Source organism: Bemisia tabaci, chromosome 7, assembly GCF_918797505.1.
Source record: "Bemisia tabaci chromosome 7, PGI_BMITA_v3".
Classification (NCBI taxonomy): domain Eukaryota; kingdom Metazoa; phylum Arthropoda; class Insecta; order Hemiptera; family Aleyrodidae; genus Bemisia; species Bemisia tabaci.
In genome coordinates this window covers 179,615-201,673 of record NC_092799.1, presented here as the reverse complement: position 1 = coordinate 201,673, position 22,059 = coordinate 179,615, and the positions used below count along the sequence as shown (strand labels likewise).

General features: G+C 39.6%; 1 protein-coding gene across 2 annotated transcripts in view; it reads left to right on the top strand.

Moving 5' to 3' along the window:
• loaf (low-density lipoprotein receptor domain containing lost and found) overlaps positions 1-22,059 on the top strand; it is a 175,678-nt gene that overhangs the window by 106,375 nt on the left and 47,244 nt on the right. For both annotated transcript variants that reach the window (XR_011900201.1, XM_072302255.1), the window contains exon 2: positions 18,808-19,031. Coding sequence is in view for 1 of the 2 variants with exons in the window: in XM_072302255.1 (XP_072158356.1) it covers positions 18,808-19,031 (224 nt within the window). In the remaining variant the exon portion in view is untranslated. The remainder of the gene's footprint in view (positions 1-18,807; positions 19,032-22,059) is intronic.

The following is a 22,059-nucleotide window of genomic DNA, read 5'->3' as shown; positions in this document are numbered from 1 at the left end:
AATATTCGAAATCGAAATGCGAACACTCTGGACCGTATTCAAAGTCGTAACTTATCAGTCCCTTCTCACCTCCATGTGATCTCATTTTTAAGCAGGGCAGGTTTTAAAACACAGCGATATGCGAGCGGTTTTTTTTTTTTTTACCAACTTCGGGTATAATTGAATTTTTAAGCTTTGAATATACATCATACAAAAAATATGAAACACCGCAGGGTCAAGTTAGCAAAATTTAAGATAATTTATCGGTTTAAAAAATTCAATATAATTTTAATGTTTATCTAGAATTTTTTGTAGTGGTATGTTATTGTAATCAATTGCAAAGATCTATTTTCAAAGTGACACCGTTGAATGTCAGTGAAGGTTCTTAAATAGTGTCTTTTTCATGATATCATGTCAAAAACTTCTCTGGATCTTGCTCAGTTATAATGCAAGCAATGAGGCCCCAAGAGAATACGCTGATTAAGTAACGTCACGGTCACGGCTCAGAGGACGGCACTCGAGGGATCGATCCTCGAGGCCAAAATGACACTCGTTTGTTCTATGCAAACTTTTTTGAAAGCCATCTCAACGTGAATGAGGTCCTTCGAAGTTAGTGCTATACACCTCTAAATCACTAGTTTTCCTCAAAAATTAAGTTTTTCTGGGAAATAAATACAACCTACCGGTGATAGTTTGCGCAAGTAGACTTCAGCAAACAATTTGATGACATTTTTTATACTCCTGGCTTAATTTTTCGGGATGAACACTGCACTAAATGCTTCAACCAAATTGTGTTTCAAAATGTGGCGACACGCCTATTTAATGACTTTTCTCGCCTGAAAATCAAAACTTTTGTTCAACATTGCAATTTTTGTAAACATTGTAAACTCTTTTTGGAAAGTATTGTCGGTAAATGCATGATCGTGATGAATATTTTGCCGAAAATTACTATGTTTCTTCAAAATCGTAGTTGGTGACGTGTAACCGACCGGACATTACCCGTCTTTAAAGTCTCATATTTTTGAAAATGACGGTAATTTGTCAAGTTATTTGCATGAACAAGCTCAGGATCATCATTATTTTTAATATACAACTTACTTTTTTTATTGTGTTGCCCTATGTTGTTCATAACCCATAACCCATGGTGACATGACTATATTTCTACCTGTTATCGTGAAATCACCCTATGCAGATGTGCTCAAAAGACTCTCTCACAATCCTTCACCCCTCTCCCCTTGGCGTTCGATACAGTCTCTTTTTTCATTCGGCAAAACACCTCGTAACAAACTGCTTAAGGGCATTACGCTCAGAATGCTGGTTCCTTTCTCTCAAGCGGGGGGAGGGAGTGAGTGAGAGGGAAAGGGGGAGGGGGGCTTAGACCTCATCGTGCGAACCGAGAACCTGACCTAACCTAATCCTTTCGTAATGCGGAGGCGGAGGTTTTGGCTCTTAATGTTCACTCTTGTTTGTTAGGCGTAAAACCCCGTTTGTTCTTTCTCCACCGGAATAAAGACCCCGCATCTGCTACATCGAGATTAATTCAGTCTCTTCATGTAGTCTAGAAGTGCCCAGGTAGGGAGAATATCATCATATTTGTGTCGCTCTCCGATTGGTTCATTAGTTGTAAACTTCCCATAGGGCTCTCGTGGATCAATGTAAACAAACCCGATTCAAGGGAATCGGTAATATCGGGTAAGGCAAAAGTGAAAATTGCACTTAAAGTGTAGCTTTCGGTAAAATTATCCATCAGTGTGTTTAAAATTCAATTCAGAAAGCGAATTCAAGAAAACCATCAAGTCTAGATCTCTGTCGCCATCTTGTTTGTTTACACTATACCAAAACTAGGAGCGAAGGAGTTACCACACGAAAGCCTAAAAATCGCCGGCAAATCAAATATTGGCTTATTTTTTCCGTGGTAGAAGGATAGAGATGTCGATACTCTCGCTTAATGGGTAACTATTTCCGAGGAAAGTAGTTGCAAGCAATTCAATAATTTTATTTTATTCTTGTGTCAATACATAGAGAACACATGCAAAATTGAATTATAAATCCGGCGATACAATAAACATTAAAATCGCAGATTAGAATTATGATTTTTTTATTTTCTCCTTTCGAAATTAAGGTTCTTGATTTGCAGAGTTCAAAACATCATAATTCCAGTTTGGTCTGATATTTTTTATTTCTTTTTCCTAGAATTTCCAAGAAATACTATTGTATTTAGTATAGTGACAAAACATCACTTCTTAATTTTAGTGGTCTAACGTGCTAAAATTCCGTAAATGTTATAAATAAAAAACGGAACTCAAAACTGAAAAAGACGAATTCACACGCATATTCCTCAGCGTCTAGCAAATTAAAAAAAAAACTCCGCCGATGATGACAGTTTCAACATGCGTTTTATGGTCGAATTTGAGGGGGTAATTTCTTTTCTGGTGCAGACTTAAGATGTTGGTGTTTTTTAGGTGTCTCTACAAAAAGAAAGGAGTCGCACCATATTGAGGGTTTTGGGACGATCTTTTTTCCTGTTTGCAAAATGCAGTCCAGAATTCGTTAAGCTGGTGGCATTTCTTCCGGAGTAGGTATGTCCTTTAACTGAGAGTCAAACAACCTTCAAAGGTGAACAAATCACAGCAGTTTGGAAACTCGCCGGCACGGAAAAGTTCACCGATCTATATGACTATCGCTCTAATTTTTGCGGCTGCAGATAGTTGATAGTCTTTAAATGGGCTCCTCATCATTGACATTTTTAGAATCCAAGTTTTTGTATATTCAAGTCGTGAATTCTCCCATTTCAACGAGTAAATATTCCTCACCTGTCATAGTTTGTACTTAAGATCTAGAGAGCCAATGTTTTTATTTTATGCGTTCTTTGATATTAAGTAGAATGTGCCTAGATAAGCCTAGTTTAAATAGATCAACCTAGAAAGACTCGTAAAGCGCTTCGAGGGATTGGGTCGCGTAGTGGATAGAGAGCGTAGCCTCCCAGTTTCTGAATAAAGTTCCCCAAACATGTTAATTTTTTAGTATCTGCATGAGCTCACAAAAGGGGGAGGAAGGGGCCCTTTCCTAGGTTTGAAGGTAGTGTAATCTTCTCCCCCCCCCCTTCCCAGATATTCTAGAAGGTAAAAATAACCTATTCATTGAGGGCATTTATCTCTTTTAATGAACAGTTTTAAATGAGAACCCGATAATCATTCAGTTTTTATTTTCTAAAATTATCGTCATAGAAGCCTCAAAATGCGCCCCATTAGAGTTTACATTTCAAAAATTTCCGGACCGGTAGAATGCAACAATTCGAAAATGTTTTGCGCTTGAGGTTTAAATAGGTATACTTTTTACGCAGAATTTGATGGGAAATCTGTGTCACGGAAGCCTCAAACTGCGTCGAAATAAAGTTAAAATTTCAAAAAATTTCCGGGGGAGGCTCCCTCGGTGGTAAGGAGACGTTGCGTCCTAGCATAATGACCTAGCTACACGTATGAATATGAGGAATGTGTGCGAGAGTATTTGAGCGTAGACACGTTAGTAGAAAAACGGCGCTGGAGGATTGGGTTGTCTGAGCCTTGCCCGAGCCCGAGAGATAAAACAAAGGAGGTTTAGCATAAGCCGCATTGGCATAGGCAGGGCGCATCGAGCGCAGCGAATCTGTTGACTGCTCAGACGCATCCCGTCACCAACTCACGACAGGACGCCTGTACGACTCAGGACTCGCAAATCCGTTAACTCACATCTACTCTCACCCAAATCCAGCGTGCCCCTCCTTAGAATTCCATTTTCAATTAATTACTTCAGCTCCCAATATTCCTATCTTTAAGTTGCAAATTGCGCTCACGAGCTATTTAACCCTTCTCCACTTTTTTCCTACTTTCCTTCCTTCTTCCAAAGGCTAAATCATGGGAAATTGCAACTCTCTGAATCGCAAGGAAATTCCTCATTTAAGGCGCAATTGACTATTAGCGGCTCCGGTGCTAGCACCTAGAGCTGCTATTCCGGTCGGCAGGCCCGGACTTTGGGCGTGTGCATCAGGGCGTGCGGCGCACACAGGCGCCAGCCTTTGGGGGGTGCCACGAAAGAAGAAGAGAGGGAAAAAAAGGGGGAAAAGGAAAAGGAAAAAAGGGAAGAAAGGTCAAGGGCAAGAAAGGAAAAGGAAACAAGTTGGTTTTTGCAATCGCTAGCGATAGCAATATTCGTCATGGGAACTTTTGCTTCTGGGATATGAAAATGTTAAGGTACAGTTCGTTTGTAGTATCTTCAGGATTGAAGGGGCTATGTAATTTTGCGTCGACATCTCTTTTTTAACATTTTTAATTTTTTTTCTTTGCATACAAGAAAGCTATTATATTTACCAATTATTTATTTTCGTTGGATTATGTATGGTTTTCGGAAGTTAACGCATTTAACTTTCAGTTTCGTTTTTTCGGCGTAAAGTATGATATTTCTACTCTACGCATATGCCCGAATACGCATCATAAGTGACCTATGTGCTTCCTAAGTTGCCATTTTTTTCATTCAAATAGATGTAACCGAAATGTTAGATGTGTACTACCTATACTACTTTCATGTTATTGCTTTATTTATTTATTTACTTTTTGCGTAGGTATAAATTGTTATTTTTTGCTGAATTTTGGAGAAAATATTGCTTTAAGAACGTGGAATGTAAATTAATTTTATTGAAAAAAGAAAATACCATCATTAATTTGGGGGAACAGAGAAAATATACATCAATATTTGGGTCAACATCTCCCTGATTATATAAAGGATGAATATATTAGTATTTCTGTATCAAAAAACTTAGCTTTTGTCTTCAGAGATACAATGATTCTAGTCCCAGTCAATTTGTTGTATTGAAAAAACAAAAAAACAAAAAATAAATAATAAAAAAAAAAAACAACTGAAATGTTAGACTTACTATTTTCATGTCTTTCTATTTGTATCAATAAGTACTTTTTGCTTAACTTACGAACGTTGAATGCAAATTAATTTTATTGAAAAAAGAAAATAACGTCCTTAATTTGGGAGAACATGTGGCTGATTATATTAAGGAGGTATATTCCAGTATTTTTGTTTAACATATTAACTCACGAGAAAATGTTCGTACATTTATCATCTACTATTAATTATTTTTTGATGATTGGTCTAAAACATTCAATACAACCATTAAAAATTAACTCCCATCGCCGGGTATCGAACTCCCGATCACCTTTTGCCCGCACCTTATCAAAAAAATGGGGCGCCTCAGTCAACTAGGCTATCACGGGTCCGCGGCATTCCGAGAAAAAATAACATTTAAAAGACTCGGACGATGGGCGGGACTTATCACAAGAGTTGTCCTTGAGCGATTCGGCGATTCGCGTCTTCGTAGCTTCTGGAGAAACGAGCTAAGCGCCTTTCTGTGTGAGACATTGTTTGCCTATGCTATCATGTGTCTCAAGGTTCATATCAGCGGGCATTTGCCATCGCGGCAGTAAGCTCAGGCAATATTTCTGTATTCATGGAATAAATCAATCAATCGAGTTCCGATTTTGGCTCATATATCCGTAACGGGTCCTCCAGAGCAGTTTTCCACCTTGCACAATAGTTATAATTTCTTTATTTCTATGTTTAAAATTTGAGGATAATGGCGGCTTCTCAAGAGCAACGAAGTAGGCGATCTTTTGCACCAACGAACAGAAAACTGATGGCGAAAAATAGCCAATGAAAACCTCCCAAAAAAAAGAATTTGCCTAAAAACGGAACTTCGTGGTTCTGCGCAGATTTACCAGTCAGACACGACATCTCAAAGTGGAAAAAAACTCGCTGAAAGCGAATTTTAGAAATCAACACAACTTTACGTAGAGACATGATTGGCTAAAAAATACAACGGTTTTTGATACATCGGAAAATCAACCAGAAATCGGAGACTGGGCGAAACGCTCAAGGTCGCAGAGGTATAGGGAATCCCATAGCGAAAGCAACGGAACGATTGTAATATCATGGGGAACTCCGTTCCCATGACAACAAGGTTGGGCAGTGATAGCAAGGAAGAAGGGGGGAAATGGAAGGAAAAAGAAGGCAAGAAAAGTGAAAAGAGAGTCCGCGAGAAAGGGGGGGGCATAAAAACCATAGACAAAATATAAAGAGAATTGCGTCTAAAGGTAAATTTTCAGGACAAAAACTCCACCTGGTCCATAGACGGTCAGGCGCCCTTTGATCCTAAATTTGCGGCTGCACAGAAATACAAGAGTAGGCATGTAGTAAGGGGGCGCCATAAATCCATCGAACAGGAGCCGACATAGCATTTTAGGCCACGTCCGCCATCTTGGATTTGAGAATTTTCAAAAATCGACTAAAAATTCGAGTTTCCCGTCGAAAAGTACCCCTGATCCCGCGGTTCACAGAGCTCTAACAAACAGAAACGGAGGCCAGAACCAGGGCTCATTTTAGGCCACATCCAACATTTTGGAGTTGAGAATTTTAAAGAGTTGACTAAAAATTCGAGTTTCCCGTTGAAAAATACCGTGAGATACCGCGTTTCACAAGACTCGAACAAACAGAAACCGAGATAGCATTTTAGCCCTCGTCCGCCATCTTGAATTTGAGAATTTTAAAAAATGGACTAAAAATTCGAGTTTCCTGTCGAAAAATACCCACTGACACCGAATTTCAGAAAAATCCATCGAACAGGGGCCGAGATAGCATTTTAAGCCATTTCGGATTTTCGAATTTTGAATTTTTTGAATTGTGATGTAAAACGCGTGATCCCCAAAATCGAAGTTCAGATTCGGATTCCTCGTAAGAAATCGATGTGATTTCATGTATCATACCCTGACACCGAATTTCAGGAAAATCCATCGAACATGAGCCGAGATGGCATTTTAAGCCACGTCAGTCATTTCAGATTTTCTAATTTGGAAACTTTGACTCAAAACGCGTGATACCCAAAATCTAAGTTCAGATTCGGATTCCTCGTTAAAAATTGATATAATTTCATGTATCATACCCGAGCATAGCGTGAAGGAAAGAGACGTAACGTAGACATACTGATTCGAGCATATGAATCCAACGTGGCAACATGGGTAGTGCTCAGTGGGTCAGCGGAGGAGGAAGAATAAGAATTTGTCGTGAGGAATTCCTCGCGACGAAACTGAACGTTAGCGCCGGCCGGCGCCTCCCCGCTCGGTTTCACTCGGGCGACCCGCGCGGCGGTGTAGTTCAAACGGGTAGTATGACAGAATCTATACGCGTCGTTAAACCTTTTTCCTTCACACTATTTTAACATATGATACCTGAGATCTCACCAATTTTTCACGAGGAATCCGAATCTGAGCTTAGATTTTGGATATTACGCGTTTTAATATATTTAAAATTGTAAGAGAATTTACAGAAATGTCCTTGAAAATTGATCACACATTAGTGTTTTTTTCCGTCATTAAACCTCTTTCCTTCACGCTATTCTAACATATGATGCATAAAATCCCATCAATTTTTCACGAGGAATCCGAATCTGTGCTTAGATTTTCGATATTACGCGTTTTAATCTATTTAAAATCGTAGGAGAAATTAAAGAATTGTCCTTGAAAATTGATCACACATTAGTGTTTTTTTCCGTCATTAAACCTCTTTCCTTCACGCTATTCTAAAATTTGATGCATGAAATCGCATCAGTTTTTCACGAGGAATCCGAATTTGAGCTTCGATTTTGGATAGTACACCGAAAAAAAAGTGAAGTTAATTTAACATTCTAGATGTAAGAAAAGTGTGCGAGAACTTATAAAATGCTGAATTAACCGATACAGCAGTTAATTTAGCAATGCCAAGATGTAAAACTAACTGCTGTGGCGGGTAATTCAGCATTTCTCAAGTTCTCGCACACCTTTTTTACATCTAGAATGTTAAATCAACTTCAATTTTTTTTTCGGTGTACGCGTTTTAATCTTCGCGTTACAATCGTAGGAGAAATTAAAGAATTGTCCTTGAAAATTAATCACACATTAGTGATTTTTGACCCCGTTTTTCTTCTACGTTCATGTAATGAAATTAGATCAACAGTTGACTCATCGACTAGTCTAGCCTAACCCCCCAGAATCGGTCTAAAGGGCGAACGATTTTATCAGATAAGATGTGCGGTCCTAGTTTCCGGGCAGTTGCGGTTTGATGGAAGCTGCGATGAGGAGAAACGGAAGATATGCGAAACTCGGGCGGATATTAAGTGAGAAACCAGGTAGGGGAAAGGCTTTCTTCCCGAAAAGTTAGTGCTCGGGCAAACTTACATGGTCACTGGAGCATTGTAAAGCAGGTTGTGGGAAACTATTTTTTTGCAGCAACAACCAATTGGATCGCATTTTGCAAAAAGGAACTAAGAGCATTTCAATGTTGCTAGGATTGTGCATCCTAGGTACATTCTTTGCAAAAAGTACAAGTTGGTTTTGCAATCGCTAGCGATAGCAATATTCGTCATGGGAACTTTTGCTTCTGGGATATGAAAATGTTAAGGTACAGTTCGTTCGTAGTATCTTCAGAATTGAAGGGGCTATGTAATTTTGTGTCAACATCTCTTTTTTAACATTTTTAATTTTTTTTCTTTGCATACAAGAAAGCTGTTATTTACCAATTATTTATTATCGTTGGATTATGTATGGTTTTTGGAAGTTAACGCATTTAACTTTCAGTTTCGTTTTTTCGGCGTAAAGTATGATATTTTTACTCTACGCATATGCCCGAATACGCATCATAACGACGGTGAAACTACCAAACCACGTATCTCGTTTGCGGTGTTTAAAAATCTCCGCTCACATTTTATTTTTTTGAAGTAGACCAAATCAATATCATTCCTTGAAATTTTCACAGAATTTTCTCCGCACGAAGAGGAAAAATCACGGAAATTTTCAAGACTGGACGTTAAGTAGCTTTTCATTTAAAAAATAAAGTATGACGGGAAGTCTGCGACGTCGCAAACCGAGATACGTGGTTTGGTAGTTTCACCGTCGATAAGTGACCTATGTGCTTCCTAAGTTGCCATTTTTTTCATTCAAATAGATGTAACCGAAATGTTAGATGTGTACTACCTATACTACTTTCATGTTATTGCTTTATTTATTTATTTACTTTTTGCGTAGGTATAAATTGTTATTTTTTGCTGAATTTTGGAGAAAATATTGCTTTCAGAACGTGGAATGTAAATTAATTTTATTGAAAAAAGAAAATACCATCATGAGTTTGGGCGAACAGAGAAAATATACATCAATATTTGGGTCAACATCTCCCTGATTATATGAAGGATGAATATATTAGTATTTCTGTATAAAAAAACTTAGCTTTTGTCTTCAGAGATACGATGATTCTAGTCCCAGTCAATTTGTTTTATTGAAAAAACAAAAAAACAAAAAATAAATAATAAAAAAAAAACAACTGAAATGTTAGACTTACTATTTTCATGTCTTTCTATTTGTATCAATAGGTACTTTTTGCTTAACTTACGAACGTTGAATGCAAATTAACTTTATTGAAAAAAGAAAATAACGTCATTAATTTGGGGGAACATGTGGCTGATTATATGAAGAAGGTATATTCCAGTATTTTTGTTTAACATATTAACTCACGAGAAAATGTTCGTACATTTATCATCTACTATTAATTATTTTTTGGTGATTAGTCTAAAACATTCAATACAACCATTAAAAAGTAGTTCCCATCGTCGGGTATCGAACTCCCAATCGCCGGGTGCCCGCACCGAATCAAAAACACGAGGCGGTTTAGTCAACTAGGCTATAATGGATCCACGTGGGTGAGAGTAAAAATAGCATACAAAAGACTCGGGCAATGGGCGGGACTTATTACAAGAGACCTTGACTGCTTTTGGGATGATATGAAGTGCATTGCTGTTTTGCTGTAGGAGCCATGGTTCGCACTGTTTTAATGCGTCTCGAGGTTCATGCCAGCACGCATTCCGATCGCGGCAGTTGAGCTAAGGCAATATTTGCGTATCCATGAATTAAATCAATCAATCGAGCTCTGATTTTGACTTCTTTATCCGTAACGAGTCCTCCAGAACAATTTTCCACCTTGTACGATGGTTATTATTTCTTTACTTCTATTTTTCAAATTTGAGGTGGGATAATGGCGGCTTCTCAAGAACACCGAGGTAGGCGATCTTTTGCACCAACGAACAAAAAACTGATGGCGAAAAATAGCCAATGAAAACCTCCCAAAAAAAAAGAATTTGCCTAAAAACGGAACTTCGTGGTTCTGCGCAGATTTACCAGTCAGACACGACATCTCGAGGTGGAAAAAAACTCGCTGAAAGCGAATTTTAGCAATCAACACAACTTGACGCAGAGACATGATTGGCTAAAAAATACAACGGTTTTTGATACATCGGAAAATCAACCAGAAATCGGAGACTGGGCGAAACGCTCAAGGTCGCAGAGGTATAGGGAATCCCATAGCGAAAGCAACGGAACGATTGTAATATCATGGGGAACTCCGTTCCCATGACAAAACTTTCCGACGGTAATTTTCGTCTTGAATTCATAGTTTATTGGGAGTAGAGGTGAAACTAGTTTAGATGATCGTTTATGTTTGCAAGGTTAGCGACATTGGAATGCTCTTCGGTCGGTCTCTGCAAAGGATGTTACCAATGGTACATCTACCATTGGTCAGAGCGCGGGTTGGTAGATGGGAATTGTCGCCATTTTCGGCTGTGGACCTTGCCATGATTTTATTTTAATTCATTGTTTTTTCTTGTGAGCGAATGATATGTTGTGTAGTGTATTTTTGGAATCATGGTGATACTGTCGATAATTCAAAACTGGTCTGTGCTTTAATCTCGTATTGAAAAAGGTGTACTTAAAGTTTAAAATCTGATTTTTCAAAACGACAAGTTTTCTCGATTTTTTGGAAGAATGCGGTGGTTGGAGCCTCCTAGTCGTATTATACTTCATGGACGGATTCATCCCTAGCGGCGTTGTTGTGTATTATTGCCTAAAATGCTAAGTCGGGTCCTGTTCACTCGATTTTCGTGAAACTTGGTATCCAGCGGTATTTTTCAACGGGAAATTCGGATTTTTGGTCAGATTTTCAAAATTTCAAAATCAAAGATGGCGGCCCTGGCCTATAATGCTAAGTTGGTCCCTGTTCACTCGATTTTCGTGAAACACGGAATCCGGATGTATTTTTCGACGGGAAACTCGAAATTTCGGTCAGATTTTCAAAATTTCAAAATCCAAGATGGCGGCCATTAAACAGGAAATTGAAAGAAAAAGGACTCACATTGGAACCAGAAAAGACAGAAGCGTTGTTGATTGAGGCTCCAAACAAATTAAAAGACACATCTATCCTAGTAAATGAAGTTCAAGTTAAAGTCAAGCCCTCTCTTAGGCACCTTGGATTTCACCTAAGTAAGAATTTAAGGATGACTCACCACGTTAGAACTATATGCAATAAGGCAAGAAAAATGTCGAATGCACTACAATCACTGGTCTCTAATTGTTTTGGTCCTACTTATATAAAGAGACTCATGATATTCCAAACAGTGCTGTCAATAATTTTTTATGGTGTATCGGTATGGAGTGACTTTCCTGAGATGAATCTTAAGTGTAATTTGTACGAAATTACGAAAACCTTACGTCCAATGAAGAGAGCTCTGTGTATAGCGTACAGAACTGCGTCGGCGAACTGTCTTGATATTTTTTCGGGTACCCCTCCAACGGATCTATTACTAGAAGAGAAAGTTAGAAGATCGAGAAAAGAGGAGGATTTTATAGAAATTAATAACGACATTGTTAATAGATGGTGTACTCGTTGGAGGGATAGCCCTACTGATTTCTGGTGCAAGCGCCTCATTCGAATCTGGAGGTGTGGCTTGATAGGAAACACGGGTATCCCGACTTTTTTCTGACGCAGTTCTTTACTGGTCATGGGGCTTTTGGATCATACTTACACAGATTTAAGTTAGTTGACAGTGATCTTTGTAAATTTTGCACAGTAGTCCGTGACACACCAGAACACACCTTTTTTGAATGCGCTAGATTTATAGATGATAAATTAAAAGTTGAATGTGAATTGAATGTTAACTTAACTCCTGAGACTATAGTGAATGAAATGATTGAAAGTAGGAATAAATGGAGATGTATTAACGAAAATGTGAAGAAAATTCTAACTGTCAAAAGAGATATTTATAGCAATGATAATAAAGGACCTTTAGTACTAGCAGTGGCTAACAACACCCCCCCCCCCCCCGGCCGACGATATACCCTCGGGTGATTCCGGCACGTCTCAGAGTACTGATACCTAGTTGTGTATTAAGTTGCAGTTAAGTCTTAATAATAAGAATGACATGTAAATAATAAGTCTTGAAAAGCGTATGATAACTATGTATTTTTCTGAGAAATAAAAAAAAAGAAGAAAAAAAAGATGGCGGCCATGGCCTAAAATGCTAAGTCGGCTTCTATTCCCTCGATTTTCGTGAGACCCGGTATCCGACGATATTTTCCGACGGGAAACTCAAATTTTTGATCAGATTTTAAAAATTTCGAAATCCAAGATGGCGGCCGTGGCCTAAAATGCTAAGTCGGCTCCTGTTTGATCGATTTTCGTGAAACTCGATATCCAGATGTATTTTTCAACGGGAAACTCGAATTTTTGGTCAGATTTTCAAAATTTCAAAATCCAAGATGGTGGCCATGGCCTAAAATGCTAAGTCTGCTGATTGTGGATGAGGACAAAGATAACATATTCACCACTATTCACCATACTTCGTTAAAAAAAGTAAATTCGTTCTTTTAAAAGTTAATAGCTATGAGGGGCGGCTCGCGGAAGGAGTCGCAAGTTCATCGCGAAGCGAGGAACTGGGGGGTCCAGGGGCACTCCCCGGCTGGGCGTGACAGCTCCCACAGCGAGCTTAACACGACTAGTAGTTTATATACGTCTTGGATATGAGTGGCCCAGAGCCGCTCTCCAGCGGCAGTGCGCTGGAGTTACTGCTTGTTTAGTGACTATACCATTCAATAGATCGATGTACCCAATGGTTTAATTGTAAACAAAACATAACTTCAATCTCAAAAAATTCAACCCTGTGGTTGGCTACTTTAATCTTACCACGATCTACAGAGCGCGGTTCAACGGGCCAATATGAGATTGCGATTATTTCATTGCCATTCGTCGAGTGACTTAGCCAGCGGAACAGTCTATAATCCACAAGTTTTGTTTGAGTAAACGGCGCTGCTGAACGAGTAAAAAACCACCCAGTTGTCGAGAGTCCCTCTTTAGTGACGACGCACATACATGTTGTACAACCTAACAGTGAAGCGAGTCAATGGGAGAGGGTGCTCATGATTTTTTTTTTTTTTTTTTTTACTAAAACAGATATTTTGCAGGTTCATCTTGTCACATCATGAATTATTCCTTGAGAGCATTTTCACGAGGAAACCGATGAAACCATCAAACTTTTAAGTTTTACATTCACAGAGAAATAAGCTTTCAAAGTTTCCAAATTTTGTGCAACTTCTTCAATCGGTTCGTTTTACTGTGCGACGTGACGTTTTCGAACCTTAAAGTATTCTCCTGTTTGCTATTCAAAATCAATTCTTTTCATGCACTAAAAGACTACCCAACTCGAGCAAAAAAAATTAGTGTTGATTTTTTATCGATAACATTGGAGCGCATGCGTTAGCAAAAGTAAGGGGTGAAGGTAGGGAGTTTGCATATTTCATTTTTCGTTTTGCAGTAAATACTGAGAGCGTTTTGCCAACCAGATCCGCATTTTTATCGTTTTCCGAGTTTCTGTCCAAACCTTGTGCAAATTGAGGAACGTAATTTTAGCCAAAACTAGCTGCTTCAGCTCGCTTCGCTCGCCTCCGCACCTATATCCAGGGGGCGGAGTCCCATGAACCCCCAATCACTCGCTTTGCGAGTGATTATGGCTGGCTCAGCTCCGAGAAAACTTTCAAGAGCGGATATTCGAAATGTCGGATTTTTCGCATAATCTGGACATTAACAGCTTTCTTTTATAACAAATTTCAAGGAAATGGGCCCGGCGGTTTCTCAGAATTTAGGATCACAAGATTGCGACCCTTACAGTTTTATTTATAAAGATTTGACCATCACTCTTCAGGAACGTGGAGGAGGGGAGGAAATCTGAGCATTTGGAGGGGGATGGGGGGCTTCACGACCCCTACTCTACCTTCATGTTGATTGATCGAAGGATTCGATCGGTTTTTTTCTTTATTTTTAAAAATCGGTCATCGGCGTGCACCAGCAAAGAAATGAGAATAATATTTAAAAAATTTAGAATTGTAACAACACTTGGAATGTACTGGATAGGCTTAAACTCACTATTACATCATACGCACGGATGTTTTTGAAGATTTTAGCTAGTGAAGCGCAATTCAATTACTTTATTGATTTCTTTTTAACATTTCATTTCTAAATTGTCAACTTGGCATCGCTGTAAACGGAGAACTATTTTTTGAGGGGTCTTATGATGTTTAAGAAAGACTTAAAATCAGATTTGCCGTTTAATATATATTTTTACGGCAAAAATAGTGGGCGGTGAAGAGTATCAAGCTAAGTTAGGTTACGTTAGGTTACGCAACTAAACTAACTTCGCGGTGAACCTCAGGGTATTAAGCGGAAATGAAGGCGTTTCGCAGCGTTCTAACAGATCAGTTTTACAACTCCGGTATATTGAGGGAGGCATCCTTTAACATTTTCAGGTTGAGTTCAAAGCTAATTTTGATGATACAGCTATGCACAGTCTCCATTTTTTTTTATCACATACTAGGGGACAATGTGCCTGGCCGCTACGCGGCCCAACCCTCAGAGGGCGCTTCGTGCTCTGTTAGGTCCGCTTCCACATGAGAACGACCAAATAAAATGAAACGATGTTCATACTCGACTCTTATTTGTTCAATCTCCTTCTGGCCGGGAGAGATTGGACCAATAAGAATCGAATAAACCAATCGGCATATATTTCAACCTTCACGCCAAGACTGAAACGAAACGGAACGACGGAATGAAGCGTTTCGTCGCTTTTGGATAGTTAGTCCGTAGAAAAGAAGCATACCTTCAATCTCCTCACCTTACCCTACCAACATCAGGCAAAGATTGACCATTTCCCGCTTAGTTCAATTTTCTGCTAAATGAAATTCCCTTCGTTTTCATTGCCGAGAATTTCAAATTTTGCCCCCCCCCCCCCTTGTACGCTCCCTGGTCTATATTCGGACAAAAAAAAAAAAAAAAAAAAACCCTGGGTACTTTGTCCAAAATCTGCTTACAGCTGGTTTATCTAGGAACTATCGCCTGTCAAATGCCACAAAATCATGTAATTGGGTTCCCAGCTCACTTTATGGTTACTGGTCAGTCCAAAAGCTCCTTCTTAACACCTCCCCAAAACTGGGCCAAAATCCCTTCTTTTGTAGAGCACGTCTTCACAACCACATCTGGCATAATGTCCCCACCTATACAAGACAACCTCCACCGTGCCGATGTTATATCACAGGGTAGCTCCGGCGTGACCTTGGCTCTTGGGGCCACCTGAACCTGCTATTCTTTAACCTTAGTCTGCCAAACACGTTTTTTCCACTAGTTTGCCAATACCGGGTCAGTTTAGACCCGTATTTAAAAAACACAGGATCTTCTTTTTTTATTAGTTTTTTTTAATGCATGCACGTATTTTAAATGATTTTTACATCAGGGAAACCTACAATTAGACTTATATGTCTAATATTTTCTTTTTCTTCCAAAGTTTAGATTAGCCAACATTCAACATATTCATAAGAAACGCAAATGGCCACCGTCGCGTCGGTCGTCTGGCCGTATAGCACCTGACCATTTGAGCCATCGTATCCACCCCTGTTGGCGCGTATAAGTAGTATACCGCCTTTGCGATCTTCTCGACCCCCCACTCTATACAATGACCGAGTCCCTTAGTTCTTTACCGGAAAGTGACTACCGCGAACTTCTGAGATTTTCCAAAGCGTGTAAAAAGTTTACTTATCCGTCAATAATTATGATTTATGTTTTTTCTCATTCTGGGGCTTTCTAGTTTATGTGCAATGAATACCAAGAGTCTACGTTACTTGGTTTTTTTTAAAAAAAGCCTAAGAATGCTCAGCGCTGATTTAAAATATGCATATATAAGCAGAAGCAAGCGAACTGATTCGAGGATGGCTGATCAGCACAATGTTTTTGCAGAGCTATTTGTGAAGGTAAAGTATCCAGGGGCAGAGGGTGAAAAATGGGCCTTCTTTTACGAAGCGTCGGGTCAAAAATGACCCATGTTTGGCAGACTATAGGGTTAATTGTTTTTTACTATTTAGTTTGTAGTCCGTCTCTACTCTAGAAACGTCGATTTTTTCTGTCTTGAAAACTCATTGCTTCTTTACTCTTTCAATATTATATATCTTCTCTGTAATCTCTGCATTAAAAAGGTCACAAACAAAAAAAAAATAACAAATAAAAATAACAAAAAATAAAGAAAATAAATCATGTAAATCGGCCGAGTAGAAGACTCAAACAAATTGTGACAAAAAATAAAAATTTACATTGTTTAAATGGAAAAATTCGCAACTTTACCGCGTAATATGAAAAAAAAAAAACCTAGGTCATATTTCCAAAATTTGAATAGAATAGGTTCGCCTAGAGACAGTTGCCTGTCGATAGCCGCCAAAATCATAAAAATCGGCCCTGTAAAACGCTTGAACTAAGCGTTACCAGATATGCAAATTTAGGAGTTCTCGGAGCTTATAGTATGGAAGATAGAAAAAAAGGAACTAGAGGGTGCGCCCCCTGGCCTCTTTGCGGCCCAATCCCTCAGGCGCTCCGCGCCTCTTACATGTAAGAAAATTAACTTAAAACAAGAAGAAAAATCCAACATGAATACGTTGGAAAAACGTGCCAGATTACTGAAATGTTGGAAATATACCTACTATTTTCATATCCTTGCTATTTGTATCAATTGGTACTTTTTGCTACATTTAGGAGAAAAAATTGATTCATGAACGTTGAAGGTAAATTAATTTTAAATATTTCGTTCAATTATCTTGATTTTAAGCTGATATGCGGTATTCGCGCACGAACGCGATTTGCGGAAAACTGCCGTGCATCAGCTTAAAATCAAGATAATTGGACGGAATTATGTTTTCAACATAATTTGGTATGCACAATTTGATTCACTAAAGTCATTAACGACGTTAAAGAATTCAAAATCTTAATGACAAGTCCGGATTCAGAGGGTCCGGAAAATACCACCTTTATACGCCAAAAACTGTTTTGAGTCTAAAGCTCCTTCTCTCCTCCTAAACTCCACTTTAAAATGAGGTTTTGATTTTTCAAACGTCAGGGATGAATTTAGTGTGTCAAATTATAGGTTCATGCCGATTTCTATAAGATTTAGTGCAGGGCCGGATTTACATTCTTGCCGCCCATGGGCTGCCTGTATTTTGCCGCCCCCTTCTCATTCGTTCTGAAACTTCCATAAAAACCATCAAGTGAACGTGCTGGAGGGGGAGGGGTGCATAAGAAACGTTTAATCGTGTTGGACACATTTTTTGCAAAAGCCCTGTCAACACTACCAGCAAAAGTTCACGGAGCCTCGCGGGAAAGTTAAGTTCCGTAAACCTATCTCAGTGTGGACAAGACCTTCCATTTGGACGTATTTATGATAAAAGGAGATATGTGCAAGTGGAAAGATGGGGTGTGCTCGTTAGTTGGGTCATAAGAAACAATGTAAAAGTGGATATAGCTCCTTTTGAGAAAATTGAAAAGCGGGATTTGACATTAAATCAAAAGGAGCTAAGCGCTAAAATATGCTAACTCATGAGCCGCGGGCATGGCAAGAGAGCGTTGTGGACAGGGCTCATGAGTTAAAGAAGCCGGACGACGATCCCGATCCCGAAACCGTCACCGCACTCACCGCTGACGTCACTGGCGCTTTATATTCCCCATTCATTCTTATGGCCCGACCACTAACGAGCACACCCCATCCATCCACTTCCACATATCTCCTTTTCGCATAAATACGTCCATTTGTAAGTATTTAGCGAAAAAATTATGAAAGAACAAACATAAATATGGTTTAATCATTTTCACTTCCGCCGCCGCGCTGACCGCACTGTATTTGGCGGAATGCGTGAAGTATTCCTACAGTCTTGTAGGCGCTATGCGTTTCACGCCGACTGCTGCTGACCGCACTGTGTTTGATGCAATGCGTGAAGTATTCATGCAGTCTTGTAGGTGCTAATATGTGTTACACGCTGACCGCCGCGCCGAGAGCCACTCCTTTTCATCTCAAGTCCTCGTCATCATTGCTCTCCACGTCGCGCCGTTCCATGCCAAGTTGGGAGTTTGGTTTCTCTCTTAACTCGACTAATTAAAGGTGCTGCCTCTTGTATCGCCGAAAGATGGCAAAATTAGAAATTACTATAATCATAGGAAATAAGAGATTTTGTCGCCTTTTCTCCTTTGTAATTTTTTTCTAATTCCGATTTTCTTAATACATACATTTAAAAAAATTGCAAAATTGATGCCCCCCTTTGCCGCCATGGGCCGGAGCCCATGCGGCCACGCTCTAAATTTGGCCCTGATTTAGTGCATGACTTTTGCCAAATTGCGGTCAAAATTAATTCATTTTCGAAGATTTTCGGGATGTAGCTGCCGTGAAAAACGCTTTTCGAACAAATTTTACGGGGGAGGAAGTTTAATTTTGACCCATAGAACACGCTCCTGCAGTATGGCGGTTGAACTTTGGATCACGCTGTATGGAGTGATGCTTCGTTTATTAATCGTATATCCAGTGGTCCATCGACAAAAATAATCAACTGACGCGATGGTTTCTGTTTGTGTTTGTTTCAGACTCAATCAGCTCGTTGTGCGAGAATAGTTTCTTGCAGAACCTGTACCGGAAGATCGACGGGGCGGTGTTGCACTCGCAGAACGAAAGAAACTTGGACTGCGTCATCACCTTTCAAACGCATTCCGTCCTTCAGAGATTCATGCTCCGCTTCGATCTTCTCCAGCTTGACTGCAACGACCATCTTTACGTCTACGATGGTGCCCATGCCGTTGGCAACGCTAAGGTTAGTCCACAACAGGCAAAGTTCTGCACAAAGGCCATATCCTCGGCAAAACTCCAGCACCACGTATCTCGTCGTGTTTTGAAATCCCCGCTCTTATTTTATTTTCTTATAAGAAAACAAATCAAGATCAGTCTTTTAAGTCTTTTCATCGTTTTCTCCACACTGAGAGAAAAAAATCCGGTAGTTTCTAAATAATTCTCTTAAGTGACTAGTTCCGCACTTGAAAAATTAAGAATGACAGAAAAGCTGCAACGTCGCTAACTGAGATACGGGGTTTGGGAGTTTCACCGTCGACATGTGACACGATCTGTAGACAAAACGGACTATCATTTTGAAACTAGCGAAATGCCCGTGACTGGAGTCACGGGTCTAGAGACCGCTAAAATATCTATAACCCCGAAAAAATGGTGGTAGGGGAGCAAGACATGCCATAAAAGAATGATAAAATCGATAGAAAAATGAGTTGAGGGGAGAGGGTGATGGAGCTAGAAAAATGAGCTGGGGGGGGGGGGGGGTAGAATAAATGCTGACAAAAAAAATTAAAACTAACCTAGCAATGATTTATTAACAAAAAAAATGAAAAAAAGAAATTGAAAAAAAAAAAAAACATCAGCTGATAGCAAACAAAGGTTACAAAGGAAAGCAAGGAATGGAACTTTTATAAAAACCTCAGATTAAGGGAAAACAGCGTATGTAGGGCACTTACGTTAATTATTGTTTATAAGTAATCGGTAACTGCGATTTAACCGAAAATCTATACAGTTTTTTATCAGACCAAAATGGACAAAATTACAAAATTTTAATCAGCTAAACGTAAATCTAACGGTAGTTATCGTGAACGGAAGAATTGATGACATAGGTCGGGTAAGGTGGGATGGGATATTCAAAATTAAGTTATTGGCATTACTGTATAGAGGTAAAAAATCTTCAAATTTTGACTCAGGTATGACACTAAAAGCACCGGGAGCAAAAGCAAAGGGAGATATATAGCGTCTTGAAGTTCGCAGGCCCACACTCGTGAGTTTTAGGTTCCAGTGAGGGCAGCCTCAGTGGTGTAGTGGTCAAGGCAGTTGGCTGTCAACACTGAGGTCCCGGGTTGAATCCTCGGAGATGACTGATTTTTGAAGACACTCAAACATCAGTCATCGTGACCGTGGATGACTATGCCACTCCAATACCCTGACCCTTCGAGGTAACACTCCACTGTTCGACTGCGTTGTGAAAAAATCGGTGATCACTGCTGCCGTCATAGCGGAGAGAGCCGTAAAAGCAACATTTTCGAAATCGAGTTTTCTTCAAAATTCGTATAAAATCTTTTAGATGAAATTACTGACACAGCTAAAACAGCATAATTCATCCTAATTTAATGAAAACGAGACGTATGTAAAAGCCGTAAGTGCACAAAAAATGACACAGTTTTTTTTCAAGACAGCCGTAGATGCATAAGAGCCAATGAAAATAGTACTTTCCAGTAAAGTGCCGCCCTCTTCTGCCAATTTGTAACCTGCATATGTGTTTGTTGTGCGTCCAAAACGCAACCACGAAAGCATGCAGAAGATAGCACTTACGGCTGTCTTGCCTAACAATAACCTAGCATGAAAACGAAAAATACCATTTTTTTGAAATGGAAATAAAATCAGTCGATTTTGAATCATCCATACAATTTCTAGGAGTCTTCCGGACGATTAGTGACAATTTGACAAAGAACGGAGGCTTCTTTCAATAAAATGATCTTATCAGAAGCTTCTGAGCCCGTTTTCTCAAAACTTCATTTTTGCACTTACGGCTCTCTTCGCTATCACGGCAGACTGGTGGTGTGCGTGACTGTCAGCGCTACCTGTCAGTGGAGATTGCAACGACACAATCCAACTCGGTGGAGGCATGGTCGTGCTCCGAAAATCCGTGCTTTGCAGGGTCTGTCACAGTCTTTGATAAGACCTATCGTTAGCTATCAGACCAAAGACATAAAGACGGAGGGCTAAAAGCAAAAAATGAAGCTTCTTTTCAACCACCTCTACTATTGGCTAGAGGATTGGCGGCGAAATCGGGACAAGTTTGAATTCAAATGTAGGGCGGGAACTGAATAAAATAATGTATTCAATATTGTAAACAAAGTATTCTAGGTTGATATTTGCCCAAATTCACTTACCCACTCATATTTCTTTAACTTTAGGTTAGCTTTGGTCCGTCGTCGACCGATTAAATTTCATTTGGGAGTGACGGTCATCTAGAACTGTAACGACCTGTTTGAACCTGCAGAACCACCATGAGCAGAAGAAAAACTAACTTTATCTGAGATTACTGCCTATTACCAAGCAAGAGTAGGTGTAATATAATAGGACGCAGTCCCAACTTTCTTAGTATATTCGTTTTAGGCATTTAAAATACGTTTCGAAGAAGAAATATGGAAAAATTAAGAGGACAAGTTCAAATCAAATTTCCGTTTGCCGCCATGGATTCCCGCGCTCATTTACACACTCACACAAGCACCCAGCGCCAAACCAGGCTTCACTTTTTCCCCGTGCTTTTAGATACGAGCACTCCGTCTTTATGTCTTTGTATCAGACGGCCGCTGAGCTTTGCGGGAATATAGCGGATACAAAATTGATCAATGATTTGAGGTTAAGGAGCACAGTCCAACTTCGGGGTGCACGATGGCAGCTGCCAGTTACCTTATTGGCCCCTTAAGGGCGCCTCGCCGGTCAGTTCGGCCTTACTTACTTACTTCAAGTTCTAGAGTCGTGTGTATGCCCCCTCCAAAATTCCGTACAGGTCGCGCTGCTCGACTACTCATAAGCTCCGTGATGTTACATTAGGCCATCGTTAAAATTCTTCTCAAGCATATCCTTTTCCACCAATTTTATTTCTTCCTTTTACCTCCTTTTTCTATTATTTTACTACCCTTCGCACCGTTTTCCCCCTCTACCCCAACCCGCACTGTTTCCTGGATCCAACATAGCCTCTCATGGCCCTCATGTGTGGATAGCACATGGCTGTTGCAGTAGATGACCCTTAGTGTCCCCGTATG